General features: G+C 44.9%; 2 protein-coding genes across 2 annotated transcripts in view; both read left to right on the plus strand.

Moving 5' to 3' along the window:
• Positions 1-21,814, plus strand: part of EGFL6 (EGF like domain multiple 6) — a 149,242-nt gene that overhangs the window by 3,911 nt on the left and 123,517 nt on the right. The window lies entirely within an intron of this gene.
• On the plus strand, positions 1,745-2,969 carry LOC138672184 (uncharacterized). Its single transcript, XM_069760196.1, has 2 exons — positions 1,745-1,823; positions 1,907-2,969. Exons 1-2 carry the CDS (start codon positions 1,810-1,812, stop codon positions 2,865-2,867), a joined length of 975 nt encoding a protein of 324 aa, XP_069616297.1. The 5' UTR covers positions 1,745-1,809; the 3' UTR covers positions 2,868-2,969.

The following is a 21,814-nucleotide window of genomic DNA, read 5'->3' on the forward strand; positions in this document are numbered from 1 at the left end:
ATTCCGATACTTGATGTCCCATTGACTTGTATTGGTATCGGATATCGGTATCGGCGATATCCGATATTTTTCGGGTATCGGCCGATACTATCCGATACCGATACTTTCAAGTATCGGACGGTATCGCTCAACACTAATTAAGAGAGTGTAGTTGTCGTACTTCTACACTCATAATGACTCTGCACACAGTGCAAAGCCAGAAAAAAATTATAAGGAGGGTCATCCATGCACCCTTGAAGGCAACAACTGGAGGGCCTCAATTATGTATTAAAAAAAAAACACAAAAATTGAGCTTGGTTTAGGTTGGTATACATGCAGCACATAAACGCACATTCACATTGGCCATAAAGCATGCAAAACCTACAAGAAACAAAACGAGCAAAAACACTGCTGTAACAAAATAAGTAAAAAGCAAAAGTGCATTTAAATAACACAGGGTTCTTACTAATACTTTTTTTTAATCAAAAATAGCATAAAAGCCATCCCACCGTTTACAAGGTGACCCTGATCGGGACAGTCCTACACTGTCCAATATTAAAAACCTTACCATGTGTCAGAGTTGACCTCAGTGTGTGAATAATGGCAAACAAAAGGACCGGGTCCCGACCTATGGACACCAGTCTGGGGAAGCCTTTAAGGCCGGCGTCACACTGGCGTTTAAAACGGCCGAGTGCAATGCGAAAAAACATCGCATTGCACTCGGACCAATGTTAACATATGGGGCCGCTCCCAGCAGCCGACTTTTTGACGCCCGTTTTCCTCGGTCCGAGACAATCGCAGCATGCTGCGATTGTCACCGATTATCGGATCGGACTCGCCAATGCAAGTCTATGGATGCGATGAAAAATCGGATTACAAACGGACCACAAGTGTGACTTGCGATTAAATCGCCAGACTTCGCCAGGTGACAGGAAATTGCATCAGGCATTGCCAGGAAGCTTTGGCATGCTAATTACACTGGGAGAGTTAAAAAAACCAGGAACAACGCCTCCACGGATTCCTACAAGCATGTCGACGCTAATTAACGTCGAGATGCTCATAGTTCTGGTCCAAGAGAGACCAGAACTATGGGACCAGAGAGATGCCCACTATGCCGACCGGGCATGCAAGGAGGCAGCGTGGAGAAGAATATGTTGCCAAATGTTCCCAGATTATGCAGACAGATCTCGGGAGGACCAGGAGAGAATTAGTAAGTACACTAATGTATTTTTTGGGGGGTTTTGTCAACACAGTAAAACGTGCATTTTTGTAGTTTGAGGGGGGGGGGGAATTTAGCAAAAGTGTCCTCCTTGTCAGATAACCAGCTTTTTCAAAGTATTACGGCACATTGTTATGTGTGAATGTTTACCCTTTAAATTTTGGGCCGCAATGTATGTTGTCCCCATTACTTGGCTATGCATTAATCACCACATTTTTCAATCAAAAATTTTACCATTTCTTGTTGATGTTTTGCCCCTATCTTAGCCAGTATATAGGTGACTTAAAAAATCATCATTGTAGTTACTTTCCTTTTCAAGTATGTTCTGATGAAGGTCCTTTTCCACCCTTTTTTTTTTGGTGGTTTAATCAATTAATTAATTGATTGTTCTTGTTTTCCAAGTCAATTTTTTTATGGTCTGAACATACCATATTTGTGTTTTCAAAACTTGTGTTTTGTGTTACATTTCAGTGAATGATGTGACAAGGCGTTGGCATAGCTGTAGGGATTCATATAGGAGGGAGAGACAGCTGCGGAGCCGGAGTGGTGCGGATGGAACTACCAAGAGGAAATACCTCTACTTTGACAGGCTGAATTTCCTAGCTCCGGTGATGGATCTGAGACCGTAAGTGAATTTTATTATTATGTTTTTGTTTTATTTTGGTGTTTGAATTTATTTAATTTATATGATTTAATTTCTAAATATAGCACTGAATCAAACCTGACAGAGAGGGAGACGGGTACCGAATCAGAGGTGCAAATTGATCCAGTGGGTGATGATGATGAACAGGCTGGTCCTTCCTCATCACTTTCCAGAAGCACCCAATCAGCACCACCACCGCCACTACCACCACCGGAATCAGAAAGCCAGGCTGCACATCCCGATGAACAGGCCATCAGTAGCAGCCCCACCATGCCTCTGGCTGCCTCTCCCCAGGCTTCTGGCATCCCACGGCGAGCCCGGCGAAGAAGAGAAGGAGCAGGGTCTGTCACAAGGACTCAGGTGGACAGAGGTGTTTTGGATTACTTGTCATCAGTGACTCGTGATGATGGGGAGGAGGCATATGGACGCAGTCTGGCACAGTATCTCAGGGCTATTCCCCGTGAGTTCCGGTTGCGTACAAGAGGGGCTATACAAATAGTCCTAGATGCCAGTACCCCACCCAATAATCCCAGGCCTGTTTTTGCTTTTTTAGAAAGGTGGCAGCTTACAAATGATAATCCAATAGAGTCACATGTAAGCCATCAAGTGCAAGGTGAATCAGCCTCTCATCCTCCACAAGCTCCTCCTCCTACTCAAGCACGGATGCCTACACCTCCGCCACAGCTAGCACCACTCACAAATGTGCCTCATCAAGGCCAATATATGGGCCATAGTGCACATGCCCAATATGGCCACTTGAACATACCCAATGTTGTTGGCTGGCCACAACATGGGTATGGGCGACATGGCCATATTGGGGGATATAGTCAGTTTGGTCAGCCCTACACTCAGGACAACCCTCAACATTTACAAAACCATAACCCACAACTGGATCCTGGAAGGTTCCAACAGAATCCAGGTCTGTCTGCCACCACACATGCTGACACTGATGTTGGCCAGCAACCTAGGCAAGCAACCCAATCTGGACCACCGCCTTCTCCACCCCCGACCTACCATCATTTGTAGTTTTGATTTTGTGACACAGTGAGTGCCTTCTATTTTTTTATTCAAAAATTTTATGTTTGGTTTTATATTTGGACATTGATATGTGAGGATAACATTACACCATATGTTTGAAATATGGTTTTCTAATTTTCATACAAAACTAAAAATAAAAAGTTCCATGTTTAAGCACAATGACTCCTTGTTAATGTTAGGACATGTTACGTAATTTGTTAGCTAAATATAACAGGAAAACAATAGAACAAATAGAATAGAACAAAAGAACATACCCAAAATCGGGAAATGAAGAGAGTTTATGCTAGGAAAATCTAACAACACTACATAGATAATGCATCCTCTTGACAGGGAGTAGCACCCTGAGGTGACACTAAATAAGTTGTTAACTCATCACGTACTTTAAGTCATCAAGGGGACGATGGGGAGGGTGGGTCCTAGGGCAGGGAAGTAACTATGCTGATTCTAGGAACAGCAACATATCATTGTTTAGACATACAATAACGTAATGATAAGCCGCTCCTCTCAAGAAATAGGTTTGTGCATTCTGGTGTCCGGAAACGTGACCTCAGGGTGCCCAATATCACCAAAAAATAAAAAAAAAACAAGGCCCATCCAAGAATATGGCAAATAATTGTCAGGATGGCTACGCAGACATGATTCTAGATGGGGGAAATGTCCTTTTAGTTAGCCTTTGCCTCAAAAGTGGATGGACCAACATTCTTGCTCCTCCTTCGCGGATCCACAATCACAGGGTATGCCTCTCAAAAACATCTGAAGAAAACACAATTGAAAAGCACACGCTCAGTGGTGGTTCAATGCCAGTCTATCTGTCATGTTTGTCACAAAGCACAACTAACACAAAACAAGCAACAAATGTTGGGTAAAGTTGGTAGCCTCACAATAAATAGGTGTCTGGCTGCTGTTTTTAATTTATTACAGGCCTAAAAACCGTTATTTGTCCATTTTGCAAGCCGCCGACAAAATATCGCCAGACGGATGTCAAACGGATTTCGAACGGACGCTCACATGCGAGGAAATCGCATCCTCGCATTACAATCGGATTACAGACGGATCAGTGTTTAGGAAACATTTGTGCGATTCTCGTCCGTATAAAACGGACCGATTTTTTAGACGTTGTGTGTGCCGCCGGCCTAAAAGTAATTTCCAGCTCAGGAGAGGGAGGACACATTCTAGCTTGCACAGAATGCAAAAATACAGAGAAAAAAAGCACAAAAACCCTGTGTTATTTAACCCCTATCTGACCTTGGACGGGATAGTACATCCAAGGTCAGATCCCCTGCTTTAATGCAGTGCTCCGCGGTGAGCCCGCATCAAAGCCGGGACATGTCAGCTGTTTTGAACAGCTGACATGTGCCCGTAATAGGCGCGGGCAGAATCGCGATCTGCCCGCACCTATTAACTAGTTAAATGCCGCTGTCAAACGCAGACAGCGGCATTTAACTACCGCATCCGGCCGGAAATGACGTCATCGCCGACCCCCGTCACATGATCGGGGGTCGGCGATGCGTCTCCATTGTAACCATAGAGGTCCTTGAGACCTCTATGGTTACTGAATGCCGGTGGCTGTGAGCGCCCCCCTGTGGTCGGCGCTCACAGCACACCTGCATTTCTGCTACATAGCAGCGATCAGCAGATCGCTGCTATGTAGCAGAGCCGATCGTGCTGTGCCTGCTTCTAGCCTCCCATGGAGGCTATTGAAGCATGGCAAAAGTAAAAAAAAAAAAGTTGAAAAAAATGTAAAAAAAATAAAAAAAATATAAAAGTTTAAATCACCCCCCTTTCGCCCCAATTAAAATAAATCAATAAAAAAAATATCAAATCTACACATATTTGGTATCGCCGCGCTCAGAATCGCCCGATCTATCAAGTAAAAAAAAGCATTAACCTGATCGCTAAACGGCGTAGCGGGGAAAAAAATTCAAAACGCCAGAATTACCTTTTTTTGGTCGCCGCGACATTGCATTAAAATGCAATAACGGGCGATCAAAAGAACGTATCTGCACCGAAATGCTATCATTAAAAACGTCATCTCGGCACGCAAAAAATAAGCCCTCAACCGACCCCAGATCACGAAAAATGGAGACGCTACGGGTATCGGAAAATGGCGCAATTTTTTTTTTTTTTTTAGCAAAGTTTGGAATTTTTTTTCACCACTTAGATAAAAATAACCTAGTCATGTTAGGTGTCTATGAACTCGTACTGACCTGGAGAATCATAATGGCAGGTCAGTTTTAGCATTTAGTGAACCTAGCAAAAAATCCAAACAAAAAACAAGTGTGGGATTGCACTTTTTTTGCAATTTCACCGCACTTGGAATTTTTTTCCCGTTTTCTAGTACACAACATGCTAAAACCAATGGTGTCGTTCAAAAGTACAACTCGTCCTGCAAAAAATAAGCCCTCACATGGCCAAATTGAAGGAAAAATAAAAAAGTTATGGCTCTGGGAAGGAGGGGAGTGAAAAACGAACACGGAAAAACGAAAAATCCCAAGGTCATGAAGGGGTTAAATGCAATTTTTCTTCTAACGTATTTAGTTACAGCAGGGTTTTTGCTCTTTTTATTTTTCATTCAAATATTGAAGATTAAAAACAATTTATATGCTGCTGTCAGCTGGTAATGTGGAAAAGTTGGGGCTAATCCAAGCATTTTCTAATCTAAGCGCCTGTCCTCATTGTTACCCAATCTGTGCTGAGCAGATGAGATAAGGCTGGGTAGTATCTCCCTGTCTCGTGTCTTCCTCCATCTCCACTTGGTCCGCATGCAAAGCTTCATGTTTAATTGTCAGCAGCGACTGAGTAAATAGGTTATTATGGCATCATCGCCATTCACCATCATTGTGGAGTCTTCAAAGTCTTGGAGAACCGCACAAATGTCTGACATCCATGTCCACTCTTCAGTTGTTACATGCGGAAACCTACCAGAACACTGACAGGCATGTTGGAGCTGGTATTCAATAACTGGCCTCTACTGCTTACAAAGCCTTGCCAGCATGTGGAGTTTCCACTTGAGGTCATGTCGCGCAACAGTCGGTGAGCTAGCACTCGCATGCGCTGCTGTAGCACTACCAGAGCAGTGACAGCTGTAGCTGACTTGCGGAAATTGGTGCTGACGCTGCTTACCTTGACCAGTAGCTCTGGCAAATCTGGATAGGTTTTCAGAAACTGCTGAACTACCAAGATGAGCTCGTGGGCTAAGCATGATATGTATGTGCGCTTGCCAAGCTTCATAGCCACCACCAGGTTATGGCCATTATCACGACCATGCGTTGTTGTAAGTTAAGCAGCGAGAGCCACAGATTTGTATGGTCTGTTTTTCCTATCAATAACTTTGCCACGATGTGCAGATTGTCTCCTATACAAATTAGCTTTAGCAGAGGCTGTTGCTGCTTTGCTGAGACAGTGCTGCAGAGCTTCCGGCTGATGTGGACGACATGATAACACATCGGAGATGGAGGATGTGGAGAAACAGGAGGGGGTCCAAGAACTGGTGTAGGAGGTGGAGGAAACCCTGGCAGAAGTAGGGCCATTAATCCTCGGCATCAGTAGCACATATGTCGTCGGGGAAATGTAGCATCCTTGGCCACAGGTACTTGTCCATGTGTCAGTCGTTAAGTGGACAATTCCAGTAAGTGCGTTAGTAAGGGCACTGGTGATGTTCTTGGACATGTGCTGGTACAAGGCGGGGACGCTACATCAGGAGAAATAGTGGCGTTATGATCATCTGCCTCCTTAGACAAAATTTGCCATTCCCCAGTGTCATCTTCTTGTGACTGTGGCTGCTCTAAGTTTGTGCATCATTAAAGAGCATGTCTTCCTGTCCCTCTTGGAATATACAGGATGAGAGGACATAATCAAAAATGATGATGTAAAGAGCTCCTCGGATTCTCTTTGTGTGGGATCACTCATCTCCAGGGACTCGACATGGTGGGACGAAGGAGGATCAGGGTGAGGATTAAGTGATCCTGAGTAGGGTTGAGCGAAACAGATCGGACAAATTAAAAAATCACTGACTTTCGGCAAAGTCGGGTTTCATGAAACCCGACCCGATCCTAGTGTGGGATCGGCCATGAGGTTGGCGATCTGCGCGCAAAAGTTGCGTTTCGTATGATGCTTTCAGCGCCATTTTTCAGCCAATGAAGGAGGACGCAGAGTGTGGGCAGCGTGATAGCATAGGTCTCGGTCCCCACCATCTTAGAGAAGGGCATGACAGTGATTAGCTTGCTTTCTGCGGCGTCACTGGGGCTATAAAGGGGCATGAACGCCGGCCGCCATCTTACTTCTGCCGATCTTAGCATAGGGAGAGGTTGCTGCAGCTTCAACAAAAGAAGGGATATAGTTAGGGAGGGAAGATTAACCCCCAAACCGCTTGTGCTGTAGCGATTTCCACTGTCCAACACCACCATTTGTTTGCAGGGACAGTGGAGGCTATATTTTTGTGCATCATCTCTGTAGCTTATTAGGCTGCCTTATAAGGCTCCCTGATAGCTGCATTGCTGTTTGCACGCTGCTGTGCAAACCAACTGCTTTTTTAAAAGCAAAAATCCTGTTGCTCCTTTCTGCACAGTTCTCTTGTTTATTTGTCCACACTTTTGTGTGCAGCAGTCCTTTTTATTGCTGCCATGCTTTTCCTGAGATCATTGTAGGGAGATTGAAATTGTACTACAGTCCTTGTATTTTTTCATATATCTTCCAGCCACTTTCTGCCACTTACATTGTGTTGTTTTATGCACAGGGCCTGAGGTTTGGTTCAGTCTCCCCAAAAAAAAGTGAGATTCAAATTCTCACAAAGTGGAAATACTTCAGTCCTGTTAGTTTGTCGTATGTCAGCCAGCCACTTTCTGCCACTTAGATTGCATTGTTATATACACTGGGCCTGAGTTTTGGTTCAGTCTCCCAAAAAAAAGGGAGATTTAAATTCTCAACAAGTTTATATACACCTTCTACCTTGTTTTACAGTACCACATAACGGTTGTTATTTTGGTTAGATTTTCCAAAAAATGAGGAAGTCTGGTGGAAGAGCCCGTGGGCGTTGGTTGCCAGCAGGTACTGATGGTGGTGGTGGTGGTGCTACATCTGGTGGTAGTGGCAAAAGCGCAATAACACCTAAGGCTGGAGGTGTTGAGCCAGCGTCATCATCTGGCTACACAAGGCCTCGAAGGCTCCCTTATCTGGGAGTACGAAAACAGCTTTTAAAGCCGGATGATCTAACCTTCATTAAAATGAACCAATCATGGATTTCAAATTATTTTTCCCCACCTTCCCCTGCTGACACGTAGCTTGCCTGAAAAATGTCTTGCTTTTGGCTTCCTCTTACTGACTTCACCAATTCCTCCGTTTGCAGCTGCTGAATGTCCACCATAGGCCATTTTTATACCTCCCTAAATGGGCTGATTCCCCCACAGGGCCGTGGTCACCACCTGGCGCAAGCACCCGTGCGAGTGCCGTTTGCCTGGAAAGGTGGGTGGGCCCACTCTTGGGCGATGGCACTGGCACAGGGTCCCTCATAGTACAATGAAGTGTCTCTGACGGTGGTGGTGCACAACCAACATCAGACACACCGTCGTAATATGAGGGGCCCTGTGCCAGTACCGCCGCCCACGAGAGAGTGTTTCCCCCCCCCCAGCTCGAACAGTGCTCTACCACTTGCAATACTTACCTCTCCCTGCTCCACCACTGTGTAGTCTGTGCTGTTAAATCCTTCAATGGCACTGCCAATACAAATTTGTTGAAATGATAGATGATAATTAAAATATACAGGGGCCAGGGCCTCCATTTAGACCAGTTAATACTTTGCGCCTACTACCACTCTCTGCTACTCAGCAGAGGAGCCCACCCCTGTACCTAGCTATGCCACCTGTTTAGCCCTGTTACCAATTTTGAACTGCATTTAGCCTACTTTATTATTTGGGCCTACTAACTGTGTCTGCCACTCATTACAGTTGTCCTCCACTGAACAAAGCAATGCCGCCTGTTTAGTCCTTTTACCAATTTTGAACTGCATTTTGCCTACTTTATTATTTGGGCCTATATCTGTGTTTCCTCCTCATCCTGCCCATTGCCCAGCCACTGCTAGATGAGTCTGCTGGTACATTGACCCAGACCACTACATATCCCCTTGCACTCTACACAGCCAGAATCTGACCTTGCTGAAAGTCAGGTTCCCCTTCCCGCATACTATACCACCTTACACAGGGACAAAGAGGAAGGTGCAGATGAAAGTGCAGGTTCCTTCATCAGGTGGGGGTGGGGCATACTCATTGGCGACGTCACTGGCACAGGGCCCCTCATAGTAAGTGCAGCGCCCCAGAGACCTGGTCGTTGCAGTATAGCGCTCTGCCACTAAGTGGAGCAGCGGTACGTCTGATGGCACTAAAGAGTTATCCTGTCCAGTTATCACCAGAACACATTACACTTCACACTCCGGCCACTAGGGGGAGAAAAAGGCTTTATTTATTGGGCCACTCCTCACACTGGTAAAACTAGGGGCTGGGGAGGAAGTTAGTCAGAAGCTGACTGGGTTGGAACCAGGCAACATCCCGTAGCAGGGGGTGTGCAGGGAGAAGGCACCTGTCAGGCGTGGGAACCTGGCAGGTGCCTAGCGACAGAACAGAACGTAACGGAACCGCGCCTGCACACCTTGCGGCGGTATCCTAAGAGAGAGACAAGAGGGGAAGAATATTGTGGAACAGTGTAAACGAGATCAGCACAAAGGAGAGCCAGTAAGAGTCGTGCCGAGAGAGGAAGGCAACATCTTACTGAGGCGCGTAGTCGGTGGCCGGATCACCGTAGGAGTAACTGACTTCAGGCCTTACTTCAAATTCCGCTGGACAGTTGATTATAGGTTGGCTGTCTACCTTTCACACCTACGAAGACATAGGGGGCAACATTGGGAGAGGGGCGTCTCTAGGGTCCCGGAAGACCTCCAAGCCTTCCCGTCAAACGGGTGGCGTCCTAGCCATAACATACCTGGGGAACGTTAGAAACTAGTAACATCTGGAACCAAAGAACGAGAGAGAGAGCTGTAGAGAACGAACGAACGAGAACAGCAGTTGTGAGGACTATTCCGAATGCTCAGCAGGGTAGGACTACAACATACAGGCGCTATTGGTAGGCAATGATTTCCATCTGCGAGGGAAACTCTGGATGTGCCCATCGGACCGGCCGGTCTCAGAGAGCCCTGTTGAACGTACTCTGGATTGAGGATCCTGAAGCCTTCAGTAAAGAGGTAAAGAGACTGCAACCTTGTGTCCTCGTTATTGACTGCGCCTTACACCATCACCATCAACCTTACTGGGAAGCCCTGGGGACATACTTCACCTGTGGGAAGTTATACCATCCAGCTGCCATTCCATCACCTCAGTGAACCCCACAGCAGCGTCGGTCACCCTGACCGAACACCACAGGTGGCGTCACGAACCATTGACAGACTGTACAAATCCCTTTACTGAACGCCCCTTAGCAGGGTCACGGACCGGGTCTAGCCACCGTGACAGCCTCAGAACCAAACCAGAGAGGCCCAGTACCGAGAACTCGTGGCCCTGCGTCTGGGGGCGCTTCATATGCAAAAGTGTCTCTGCCAGTGGAAGGCACCACCCACTGTCAAACACACCGCCGTACTATGAGAGGCGATGTGCCAATGCCAACGAGTGGGGCCCCCTGCTTGCTCAGGATCACAGCACTTGCAAAGATGAAATGCTTGCCTCTCCCTGCTCCACCACCGTGACGTATTCCGCGTTTCCTGGGCCCACGAAAATCTTGAGCCAACCCTGCCCCCCCCACAACTTTAGCCAAATGACCCCCAGTTTTCAATGCCTAACTATTATTATAAAGTAAATTAAGATTGACAAGCTTAAGTAATAAGAATTGATGTTTTTGGCATTAAAATGGGCACTGTAGGTGTTTTCCTGTCCTCCACTCACTGCCGACTTTGATTCCCCATTGACTTGCATTGGGTTTCGTGTTTCAGTCGGCCCCTGACTTTTCGCAATAATCGGCCGATTTCACCCGACCCGACTTTTGACAAAGTCAGGTTTCGCGAAACCCGACACGATCCGAAAAAGGAAAAGTCGCTCAACTCTAATCCTGAGTATTGGGTGGTGAGACTGGACTGTGGAAGACTAGGTAATGCTAGCAAGCATTATCTGCTATCCAACCGACCACCTGTGAAGAACTGGTGTGGCTTCAGAAGTGGTGTCCCATACCTCCCTGCAAAGTGGGACAGGAAGCTATTTGTCGTGGATGGGCATATGTTGCTTGTGCTTCAGCAACAGGCAGAGTCACACCTGCCCCATGTCCTCACCGTCTGCGTGCACCATCATCAGCACTTTCACTTACTCATTCCTTACCACACACCTTATGCTCTTTCTAATTGCTAGGTCTCTGGAAATCAAGTTTCCTTGATTAATTGAAACTAAATTTTAATTTAAAAAAATGTGATCACCTGTAGTAGGCCAAGCGGTTTTCATAAATTGCAAGCTACGATAATTTCATGCAAAGCTCGTTAAACTGTATGTGCAATGCCTACAAGTAGTATTCAATCCCCTGCAGATTTAGCAGGTTTAATAAGATGTAAATAAGTTAGAGCCTTCAAACTTCAAACAAGAGCAGGATTTATTAAGAGATGCATAAATCTTACAAACCAAAAAGTTTTGTTGCTCAGTTAAATTTTTATAAATTTTAAACATAAAAGTGTGGGTCAATTATTATTCAACCCCTAGGTTTAATATTTTGTGGAATAACCTTTGTTTGCAATTACAGCTAATAATCGTCTTTTATAAGACCTGATCAGGCCGGCACAGGTCTCTGGAGTTATCTTGGCCCACTCCTCCATGCAGATCTTCTCCAAGTTATCTAGGTTCTTTGGGTGTCTCATGTGGACTTTAATCTTGAGCTCCTTCCACAAGTTTTCAATTGGGTTAAGGTCAGGAGACTGACTAGGCCACTGCAACACCTTGATTTTTTGCCTCTTGAACCAGGCCTTGGTTTTCTTGGCTGTGTGCTTTGGGTCGTTGTCTTGTTGGAAGATGAAATGACGACCCATCTTAAGATCCTTGATGGAGGAGCGGAGGTTCTTGGCCAAAATCTCCAGGTAGGCCGTGCTATCCATCTTCCCATGGATGCGGACCAGATGGACAGGCCCCTTGGCTGAGAAACAGCCCCACAGCATGATGCTGCCACCACCATGCTTGACTGTAGGGATGGTATTCTTGGGGTCGTATGCAGTGCCATCCAGTCTCCAAACGTCACGTGTGTGGTTGGCACCAAAGATCTCGATCTTGGTCTCATCAGACCAGAGAACCTTGAACCAGTCAGTCTCAGAGTCCTCCAAGTGATCATGAGCAAACTGTAGACGAGCCTTGATATGACGCTTTGAAAGTAAAGGTACCTTACGGGCTCGTCTGGAACGGAGACCATTGCGGTGGAGTACGTTACTTATGGTATTGACTGAAACCAATGTCCCCACTGCCATGAGATCTTCCCGGAGCTCCTTCCTTGTTGTCCTTGGCTTAGCCTTGACTCTTCGGACAAGCCTGGCCTCGGCATGGGAGGAAACTTTCAAAGGCTGTCCAGGCCGTGGAAGGCTAACAGTAGTTCCATAAGCCTTCCACTTCCGGATGATGCTCCCAACAGTGGAGACAGGTAGGCCCAACTCCTTGGAAAGGGTTTTGTACCCCTTGCCAGCCTTGTGATCCTCCACGATCTTGTCTCTGATGGCCTTGGAATGCTCCTTTGTCTTTCCCATGTTGACCATGTATGAGTGCTGTTCACAAGTTTGGGAAGGGTCTTAAATAGTCAGAAAAGGCTGGAAAAAGAGATAATTAATCCAAACATGTGAATCTCATTGTTCTTTGTGCCTGAACTACTTCTTAATACTTTAGGGGAACCAAACAGAATTCTGGTGGGTTGAGGGGTTGAATAATAAATGACCCTCTGAAAAGACTTTTCACAATTTAAAAAAAAAAAAAATAAACAAAGAAATAACATTCTTTTTTGCTGCAGTGCATTTCACACTTCCAGGCTGATCTACAGTCCAAATGTCACAATGCCAAGTTAATTCCAAATGTGTAAACCTGCTAAATCTGCAGGGGGTTGAATACTACTTGTAGGCACTGTATAACAATAGTACATTTTTGGAACAAAAAATGTTGTCACCTGTAGATGGCCAAGCTGTTTTTTAAAACTTAAGTCGCCAAAATGTTACAGAAAGCATATTAAATTGTATGGATGACAATAGTGAATTTTCCTAAAGCTGTGCATACACAGGTCTGGACAACAACTCTCTCCCTCCAATAAGAACTGTCCCTGAGCTGTGCAATGGCGTCAGTGAGTGTGGCTGCGCCAATCCTTTTATAACCTCTGATGAGGTATTGCTGCCAACCCATCACAGTATTGCCACTACCAAGATGGCTATGGCATTACAGTGACTGGCAGGCAATCCCTGCATGTTTATTGACTGTGTAACAGGAGCCAAACATGCGGGGCGGGAATTTGAACATTCAATCCGAGCACCAGAGAATGTTAGACAAGTGCCGAGCATATCCGAGCACCCAGATACTCGAGTGATATCCGAGCCAAGCACGTTCGCTCATCACTATTAATTATGTGTAGTTGTTGCTATTATCATTATTATAGCTACTCAGACTAGGGTTTGGATTCACTGGTGTTTTACGCTACGTTTCCACGATGAGTTTTGAGGAGTTTTATACTCTGCGTAATGGGTTACTTAATGGGTGTAGAAATGGTGCAACATCAAAAACTCACCAAGAGCTCATAGTGGGAACATAGCCTAAAGGATTTTATCCAACCTGTAGAAAGTTTGGTAAAAATGGCTGCCAAAAATGTAAAATAAGAAAACAGCTACTCTCCCGCTGACATCCTCATCCTGTCCATTATTTACATGGAGACAGCACATGACTGCTGCAGCCATCATAGAATAAAAAAATGCTAGAGTTGGAAGGTACCTCCAGGGCCATTGTGTTCAACATCATGCGCCATATTACTGGTAGCAAGCCTTCAGTCTCTGAGCAGTGATGAAAGTAGTCATAGGATATTAGTTTACACAAATATTGGCAACCTGGATAAACTATGAACACAGCATTTTACTTTCAGTAAAGTTAGAGTTGTCTACTTTGGAAACCTTTTTTGTTAAGAGATCTCTCTAACCATAAACTGATCACTTGGCATTTTACTACAGGGACAGCCAGCAACCAGCTATAATCTGCAAGAAAATATGGTAGCAAGTGTGTAGTTTTCCTGCAGACCATCACATGAGAATTTAAGGGCTTATTCAGGACTATTTTTTATTCTATGAGCCTAAAAATGAACATACAGGTAATTGCTAACTTCCTGCCTGCACACAGCTGTCACTGACTGCTCCTGCTGGCGATTTAGCCACTCCACGCCAACAGAGCATCTCTTTTTTTTTCCAGGCAGCTCTGTCAACGGGGCATAACTATGACATCATGCCACTGTCACTCCCCAATCACCCCTTGGCTTCTCCCATTTTGTCAGAGATGGGCAAATCTGGCCAAAAGTCAAAAACAATTTGCACAACCTTAAGTTGCACAGAATAGAAGGAGTACAGCATGGGATACTGTGTCAGCGCCGGCCGGCCGTAAAGCAGAACACAGCGGTGACGTCACCGCTCTGCTTTATGGCCGGCGCTGATACAGTGCAGGGAAGCTGATGCCGGGGGACAGACACCGGAATGTAAGTATGTAGTGTTTGTTTTTTTTAACTTTTACAATGGTAACCAGGGTAAACATCGGGTTACTAAGCGCGGCCCTGCGCTTAGTAACCCGATGTTTACCCTGGTTAAATGGGGACTTCGGCATCGTTGGTCGCTGGAGAGCTGTCTGTGTGACAGCTCTCCAGCGACCACACAACAACTAAACAGCGACGCTGCAGCGATCGGCATCGTTGTCTATATCGCTGCAGCGTCGCTAAATGTGACGGTACCTTTAGTGTGATCCTATTCTCTCACATGCTAGAATCGGAGCACAGATGTGGAGAAGATGGAGAACTTCATTTTTCCATCTTATCCATTATCTAAGTCCACAGATGTCACAAGCACACAAATACTTGTATGGGAGAGTGTGAGCCGAATTCTGGAGCCACTCATAGCATGCTGTGATTTTTTTTTTCTCATGCCGAAGTGGCAAGAGAAAAAGATCTCAAAATTGCACTGCCGCATAGTATAACATTGGGCTGAGTGCTATACAATAAAATATCAGATAGCACACAAGTTCATTGCAGATTCTGTCAAATTTGACAGAAGTAATGGCACTGTAAGCAGTACTATCTGTCTTGCCAAAACAAAAGACACCTAGACCTTGGCAATCCTCATTATAAGTAGATCTTTACTTAGATATGAGGATTAGCCGGTGTTGATTATAACATTATAGCAGTTACCTGTGTAGCTAGCATTTAAAGGAGTTGACACCACTGAGGTTAATGCTGCAGCCTGTGATTGGCTGCAGTGGTCACATCCACATATCCACACATCAATGCTGGAGCAGGGCAAACAGGGATGAGCAAGAAATCTTGCGAGTGACAGCATGTGAGTAGCAGGGGATAGGTAATGTATTACTTTTTGTTTGCTATTTTAAAGTGTCATGGGTTGGATAACCCCTTTAAGTGAGAGATCTGAAGGTTAAATAAAATACGTTAGCTTTTCTTTGTACAAGACTTGAATAATAATACTCTAATTAGTGCTATTACAGGTCAGAATGATGAGAAACCTCCAGTGAATTCTCAGCTGCTCGCAGTGTATGTCTCATATTACAAAGAGGTGGGTGCAATCATGTCATGCACAAGTACCTGTAGTAAACATTGCGGTTAGAGCCCCATGCCATAGACACGTTAATAACGATCCTTTTATCTTCTCCACAATTCTCCTTTAAAGTTTTAAGACTTTGCTTTTTGTCCTCTGCCTAAACATTTAGAATGACTGCATGCAAGACTCCAGTTACAGTAGTTCCAGACGCAGCTTTTATGATATTTCTTACTGTAAATCTACTTGTACAGTCAAGAACAATTAAAGAAAACGTGAAATGAATGATAAAAGTAAAGAAGAAATTATTTTGTCCCCATTGTTCGTCAGTCTGCATGATTTTTTACAAGTTTCTGAAACACTGATGGTAATCTAATTTATAGCATACTAGCTGAAGAGCCCGGCGTTGCCTGGGCATAGTAAATATCTGTGGTTAGTTATAGCACCTCACTTCTCTTATTTTCCCATCACGCCTCTCATTTTCCCCCTCATATCTCTCATTTTCTCCCTTACACCTCTCATTTTCCCCCTCACTCCTCTCATTCCCCCCTAACACTTGTCATTTCGACCTCACATCTGTCATTTTCCGATCACTATTTTCCCTCACTCCTCTCATTTTGCACTCACACCTTTTCATTTTCACCTCACACCTCTCATTTTCCCCTCAGTATATACATGTTTGTCATCTCCCTTATATATAGTATACACCTGTATGTCATCTCCTGTATATAGTATATACCTGTATGTAATCTCCCCTGTAAATAGTATATACCTGCTGTATGTCATCTCCTCCTGTATATTGTATATACCTATGTGTCATCTCCTGTATATAGTATATACCTGTATGTCATCTCTTCTGTATATACTATATACCTGTATGTCATCTCCTCCTATATATAGTATATACCTGTATGTCATCTCCTGTATATAGTATATACCTGTGTCATCTCCCCTGTATATAGTATATACCTGCTGTATGTCATCTCCTCCTCTATATACCTATGTGTCATCTCTTTTATATAGTATATACCTGTATGTCATCTCCTCCTGTATATAGTATATATGTGTGTCATCTCCTTCTCTATATAGTATATACCTGTGTCATCTCCCCTGTATATAGTATAAACCTGTGTCATCTCCTCCTGTATTAGACCACGTTCACACGTTATTTGGTCAGTATTTTTACCTCAGTATTTGTAAGCTAAATTGGCTGTCACGCCGTAAGTGGCGTTAAAGGGGCAGGACGGGTATTGGGACCCGCACCTGACCCTACCACTATAATGGGGCCCTGGCTTTCCCTTATCTCGAGGGTACTTATGATGGTTAGGAGGCCCAAGCCGCCAGCGTATCCCTGTCTCCTATGCAGGCCCTATCAGTGGCCCCCTCTCCCCCCAAAGGAGGTGGACTGCACCAGTGTGTTAATACAACAAATAACAGGGTATACAGACAAGGTAACTAAAAGTCTCAAACTCACCAAATGCTCAAACAACCACAGAGGAAACACAGAGAAGGGAAGAGAAGGAATAAACTAGGAAGGAAAACAGGTTAAACATGCAACCAAAACAGCAGACATCAATCTCTGTAAATAAACCTCCAACACCAACACTACGCTCCTTCAACCTCCAAGACAGGCAGTAGAACTAATCACTGATAATAGCTGAAGTCAGGACTGGGTCTATACAGAGGATCAGATTACAAAATCCACTTCAGCTGAGAGAGACCCAGCTCTCAGCAACTCAGCAATAAGGTTAACTCCTGCACTGCTGGCACAAAGCAGCCAGGTCAGAATACAGGTGAAGAGCTTCTATTCACTGTGTGTGAACAAGGCCCAGAGCGCTGCGGTTCTCTGGAACCTCTCTGTCGTGGTAGCCCCGTGACATTGGCAGCCTGATAATCCCCAGCCAACAGGAAGCCCTCCCCCCTGGCAGTATATATTAGCTCACACATACACATAATAGACAGGTCATGTGACTGACAGCTGCCGTATTTCCTATATGGTACATTTGTTGCTCTTGTAGTTTGCTTATTAATCAGATTTTTATTTTTGAAGGATAATACCAGACTTGTGTGTGTTTTAGGGCGAGTTTCATGTGTCAAGTTGTGTGTGTTGAGTTGCATGTGGCTACATGCATGTAGTGACTTTTGTGAGATGAGTTTTGTGTGGCGACATGCATGTAGCGACTTTTGTGAGATGAGTTTTGTGTGGTGACATGCGCGTAGCAACTTTTTGTGTGTCGAGTTGCATGTGACAGGTTAGTGTAGCAAGTTGTGTGCAGCAAGTTTTGCGCATGGGGAATTTTGTGTGGTGCGTTTTGAGTATGTGCAAGTTTTGTGTGAGGCAACTTTTGCATGTGTTGCAACTTTTGTGCATGTGGCAATTTTTCCGTGTGTGCAAGTTTTGCGTGTGGCAAGTTTTCCATGAGTTGAGTTTTGCACGTGTGGCGAGTTTTGCGTGAGCCTAGTTTTGCATGTGGCGAGTTTTGCACGTGGCGAGTTTTGAGTGGCGACTTTTGTGTTTCGACTTTTATGTTGGTGTATGTGTGGTGAAATGTGTGCTGAGGGTGGTATATGTGTTCAAGCACGTGATAGTGTGTGGTGCATTTTGTGTGTGTTCATATCCCCGTGTGTGGTGAGTATCCCTTGTCGGGGCCCCACCTTAGCAACTGTACGGTATATACTCTTTGGTGCCATCGCTCTCACTCTTTAAGTCCCCCTTGTTCACATCTGGCAGCTGTCAATTTGCCTCCAACACTTTTCCTTTCACTTTTTCCCCATTATGTAGATAGGGGAAAAATTGGTGAATTGGAATGCGCGGGGTTAAAATTTCACCTCACAACATAGCCTATGACGCTCTTGGGGTCCAGACATGTGACTGTGCAAAATTTTGTGCCTGTAGCTGCGACAGTGCAGATGCCAATCCCAGACATACACACATACACACATTCAGCTTTATATATTAGATTCCCCATTGGCATGTGGGATGTCTGCAGTGTAGTGTAGCACAAGAAATTATTCCTACTCCATTAATCAACAATACAAACATATCCACTATATATTAAGGTGGAATCTAATTATTAGATTTAGATCAGTAATATCCCATATATTTTACAAATTTGTGTTATCCCATCCTGGCTAAAATATAAAAAACTGTTTAATCACACTATGAACAGGGATAGACATATCATCGGCGCAAACTGTGCAGTCGCAAAGGGGTCCAAGAGAAGAGGGGGCCTAGTTCCCACCCTCAAGCAGGTAGAAATATGTTTTATGTTGATTTATTGGACTGACCAATATATTGTTCTTGCACAAGTAGCCTTTTCTGCTTGTGTCCACCAATGACCATGAAAACAGTGGTATGTAAAAGTTTGGGCATCCCTGGTTAAAATGACTGTTATTGTGATAATTTCAACTTATTTAACTATCTCTAAAAGACAGAAAGTTAAAGATGACCCATTTCCTTTTGTATTTTAGGCAAAAAATATATATTTTTTCATCTTTTACATTTTAAAAAGTAGAAAAAGGAAAATGAGCTGATGTAAAAGTTTGGGCCTCCTGCATGGTTAGTACCTAGTAGCACCCCCTTTTGAAAATACCAGTGCTTGTAAATGCTTTTTGCATTTTTTTTGTAACCAGCCAAGAGTTTTTCAGCTCTTGTTTGAGGGATTTTCATCAATTCTTTCTTCCTCTTCTGTGAGATTCCTGGGTCATTTTTCATGCACTGCTATTTTGAGGCCTAGCCACAGATTTTAAATGATTTTAAGATCAGGGACTGTGAGGGACATTGTAAAATCTTCAGCTTGCGCCTTTTGAGTTAGTCTTTTGTAGATTTTGACTAGTGATGAGCTAATACATTTGGCACTATTCGGTACTCGCACGAATAGTACGGTATTCGGGCTATTAGTTACTCGGCTAGTAATTTAGGTATTTGCCTCGGTATATTCGAGTGACCCGCCCAGTATGTTTGTTGCTTTATTTGCAGCCAATGAACATGCTGGGCTGGCTTGCCAATCGCAGTAATGCTGGTGCCATCTTTGGTGTGGCATTACTGTGATTGGCTGGTCTTTCAGCATCATAGGGTCTATTTAAAGGCTGCCAGCGCCATCTTGCGCACAATGCTGCCAGAACAGTGTAGGGAGAGCGTAGTTTCAGCATAGAAAGAATGAAAGGAGCATAGGGAGAGTGATAGGAGGTAATAGTGAGCGTTATTTAGTCCAAAAAGCTCTATTGAGAGCTGAAGATTGTGAAGAGATTACTTGTTTGTTAGGTGGATATTTACGCCAGGTTGCCGTGCATAATCAAGCTGTGATCTCCAAAAAATAGCCACACATTGTGAAAAATAAATCCATTATTTTTTTATTTCATAAGCATAATGCATTCAAGATGAGAAAGGTGATGTTATGGGACGTGGATGTGGTGGTGCCCGCAAAAGCCTTCTGACAGATCCGATGGTGACTATATCTAGTTCTACGTTCCTGTCAAAATTTGGTCAGCGTGCTACACCACTAATAAACCCAGACAAGCGCGAGGATGTTGTGGGTTGCATGGCAGACAAAGGCTCCAGTGTATTGGCAAGCAGCACCACATAGTCTTCCACATGGTGCAGTATCAGTAGCCAAGAGGCTGGGCCTCTTAATCCTCAACCTGGTCCTTCTTCCTCCCACCATCAAGAGTCCCAAGAGACATATGACCCCAATGTTGGCCACTTTGAGGAACTGTTTACGTTCCCTTCTAATTTGTCAGGCCTCTGAACGTGCACCATTAAAGAGGGTCATGAGGAGGGGGAGTGCAGTGATGCCCAAACATTTTAGGATCCACTGTCAGGTGAAAGCCACGTTGGGGAAGATCAATTCATGTCTGAAGAGGTGGAGGATAATCATGAGGCACAGTTGCCATCAGGTCAGTCTCAAATCACAACTCTCAAGGAGGATCAGATTGAGGAATTGGAAGATGACGTGATTGATGAGGCCACTGATCCAACCTGGCACCATGGCACCCCTAGCGAGCACAGCAATGCAAAGAGGGATGGATCTGTAGCAAGAAAACAGACAAGAAGAGGTAGTGGTTTGCCCAAGGGTAGAACTTGGTCAACTGTTCCACAGAGCCCCCCCACTCAGCTAGATAACAGGACAAGGGTGCATTGTTCCCCTGTATGGCAGTTTTTTTCTGAAAGTCCTTCAGGCAAAACAACTGTAATTTGCAGACTCTACCAAGCCAGGTAAGAAGAGGCAAGAACACTGCCAACCTGAATACTACCAGCATGCAAAAGCACGTGGCAGCCCAGAAACCCAGTAGGTAGGCAGAACGCATGGGTACCAAATCTGTGTCTGAGGGTGAAACCACTGCCCCTTCCCCTGTTATCCCGCTGATGCCTCCTGCCCACAACCAGCAGTTGCGTGCACACACACACACACACCAGTCATTCATCAACCACATCCACTTTGTTGTCCCATTGCAGCGTACAGTTGTCCCTACCCCAGCCATTTACTAGAAAGCAGAAATATCCAGCCACCCACCCACAGGCCCAAATGCTGAACACCCACATTGACAGATTGCCCTGGCAACGTTGCTGTTGGCGGTGGCAGTCCCATGGCACTCGATTACGAGTCGCCACTAATTTTTCCGTTGTGCCGTCCCCGCGTTACATAAGCACATGTTACACAATATCAGTCGTGTTCTGGCCAACGCAGTCACAGGGAAGGTCCACCTAACTACAGACATGTAGACAAATTCTTGTGGACAGAAACCATACATTTCCCTAACGGCACACTGGGTTAACCTGGTGGAGTCTGGGAAAGAGTCAGAGGCTGGGATATAACACATCTTACCCACACCAAGAATTGCGGGCCCAACTTCCATCAGGATTTCAGTCTTATTCCACATCCTGTCTCACCTCCCCCTTATTGGCAGCTTTAAGGCTCGGCAAGCTGGTACACGTTTCATGTATGGCTCACGTGCTGAAGTTGGCAAGGTATGCCGTGTCAGCGCACATTTCCGAAAGTCATTTCAGGCTTTCGCCAGTCTAGCTTTGCTGCAGCTGCGCTTTAATTTGCCTCATTGCTAACTGATTTGTGACCTGCCCAAATGCTGGAATTTGACCTTCCATATGTTGGCAAGGCTCAATGAGAAACAGAGGCCAGTCTCTGAATTCCAGTTTCTCAAT

The sequence above is a fragment of the Ranitomeya imitator genome, chromosome 3, assembly GCF_032444005.1.
Source record: "Ranitomeya imitator isolate aRanImi1 chromosome 3, aRanImi1.pri, whole genome shotgun sequence".
Classification (NCBI taxonomy): Eukaryota; Metazoa; Chordata; class Amphibia; order Anura; family Dendrobatidae; genus Ranitomeya; species Ranitomeya imitator.